The sequence below is a fragment of the Nicotiana attenuata genome, unplaced genomic scaffold (genome assembly GCF_001879085.1).
Source record: "Nicotiana attenuata strain UT unplaced genomic scaffold, NIATTr2, whole genome shotgun sequence".
In the NCBI taxonomy this organism is placed as follows: domain Eukaryota; kingdom Viridiplantae; phylum Streptophyta; class Magnoliopsida; order Solanales; family Solanaceae; genus Nicotiana; species Nicotiana attenuata.
The window spans coordinates 1-1,758 of record NW_017695708.1 but is presented as its reverse complement, the minus strand read 5'-3'; the positions used below and the strand labels follow the sequence as shown (position 1 = coordinate 1,758).

At 39.0% G+C, this 1,758-nt stretch overlaps 1 protein-coding gene across 1 annotated transcript; it reads left to right on the top strand.

Moving 5' to 3' along the window:
• Positions 1 to 347: 347 nt before the first annotated feature.
• LOC109222650 lies at positions 348 to 1,109 on the top strand. Its single transcript, XM_019386977.1, has one exon. It carries the CDS (start codon positions 348 to 350, stop codon positions 1,107 to 1,109), a length of 762 nt encoding a protein of 253 aa, XP_019242522.1.
• Positions 1,110 to 1,758: the final 649 nt, after the last annotated feature.

Below are 1,758 nucleotides of genomic sequence, written 5' to 3'. Positions count from 1 at the left end.
ATATTTATGTAATTAGCCATTCCACTAAGTTGGTTAGACAGAAAGTTAGGCGGTTAGTCATTGATGTATATATATACATTGTACTGTTGTATTGAGACGCAGAAGAACGAAAGAAGCAGCAAAATTCCAAAATGCATTTTGTTCATTCGAAATTCTCGAATCCAAACATGGTATCAGAGCACATGTGCTCGATCTTCTAAATTTTCTATACTGTTCTACAAATTTTTATGAATTACGTTCACAATTCAGTCGATTCAGTTTGATCGATCTTCAATTTTATTTTCGTTTCATACAATTCATTTTTTTATCCATTGCAATTGATCTTCTGCTTCGAGTTATTGATAACAATGACGGCAGAGAATTCTTTTGCTGAGAATCAAATTGTTGTTGAGAGCTCACATCCTCTCTACTTGAGTCCTTCGGATAATCCTGGAACAAATTTGGTATTCACGTTATTTGACGGAACTTGGTATGCAGATTGGCGCAAATCAATGTTGATTTCTCTATCAGCTAAAAACAAATTAGGATTGATCAATGGAAGACTTCTCAAACCTAGAGATGATTCTCTATATTTCGAGCTTTGGACTCGATGTAATGATATGGTGATGGCTTGGTTATTAAACTCCTTGACAAAAGGAATTAGGTCAAGTGTTCTTCATTCCAATTCTGCAAGGGATCTTTCGAAACAACTTGAAGACATGTATGGACAATCTGATGTAGCTCAATTTCTTGGCCTACAAAAGAAATTATTAGAAACTGTACAAGGATCTAATGATATAGCAGCCTATTTCAATAATATAAAAGCAATCTGGGATGAGTTGAATGCATTGGATGCAAAAATTCCATGTACTTGTGTTGAATGCATATGTGAAGCAAAACATAAGAATAAGGCAATTGAGGAGAGACAGAAATTAGTTCAATTTCTTATGGGACTGAATGAAATATACACTGCTTGTAGAGGAAATATAATGATGATGACTCCTACACCAAATATTGATAAGGCATATTCTTTACTTCTTCAAGAAGAAAGACAAAGATCTATTCAACCTATAATGAATTCTCCTATGGATTCGAGTTCATTTAATGCATCAACACAGAAATTTAGATAGTATTCAGGACAGAGTAGGATAAATTTTAACCTAAATACTGGGGGAGGAAACAGAAACAATGCAGCAAAGGGAAGTGATAGGAGAAATATGTTTTGTTCTTATTGTCAAAGAGGTGTTCGCTGATGATGTAGTTTTGATCGATGAGTCGCGTAGCGGTGTTAACGAGAGATTGGAGGTGTGGAGGCAGGCTCTGGAGTCCAAAGGTTTCAAGTTGAGTAGGACCAAGGCAGAATATCTGGAGTGTAAGTTCAGCGGCGTGTCGGGGGAAGCGGACGGGGTGGTGAGGCTCGACTCACAAGTCATCACCAAGAGAGAAAGTTTCAAGTACCTAGGGTCTATTATCCAGGGAGATGGGGAGATCGACGGGGATGTCACGCACCGTATTGGGGTGGGGTGGATGAAATGGCGGTTAGCATCTGGGGTCCTGTGTGACAAGAGGGTACCATCAAAACTCAAAGGTAAGTTCTACAGAGCGGTGGTTAGGCCAGCTATGTTATATGGGGCTGAGTGTTGGCCAGTTAAGAATTCACATATCCAGAAGATGAAAGTAGCCAAGATGAGGATGTTGAGATGGATGTGTGGGCATACTAAACTGGATAAGATAAGGAATGAAGTTATTAGGGGGAAGGTGGGCGTTGCTCCCGTGGAC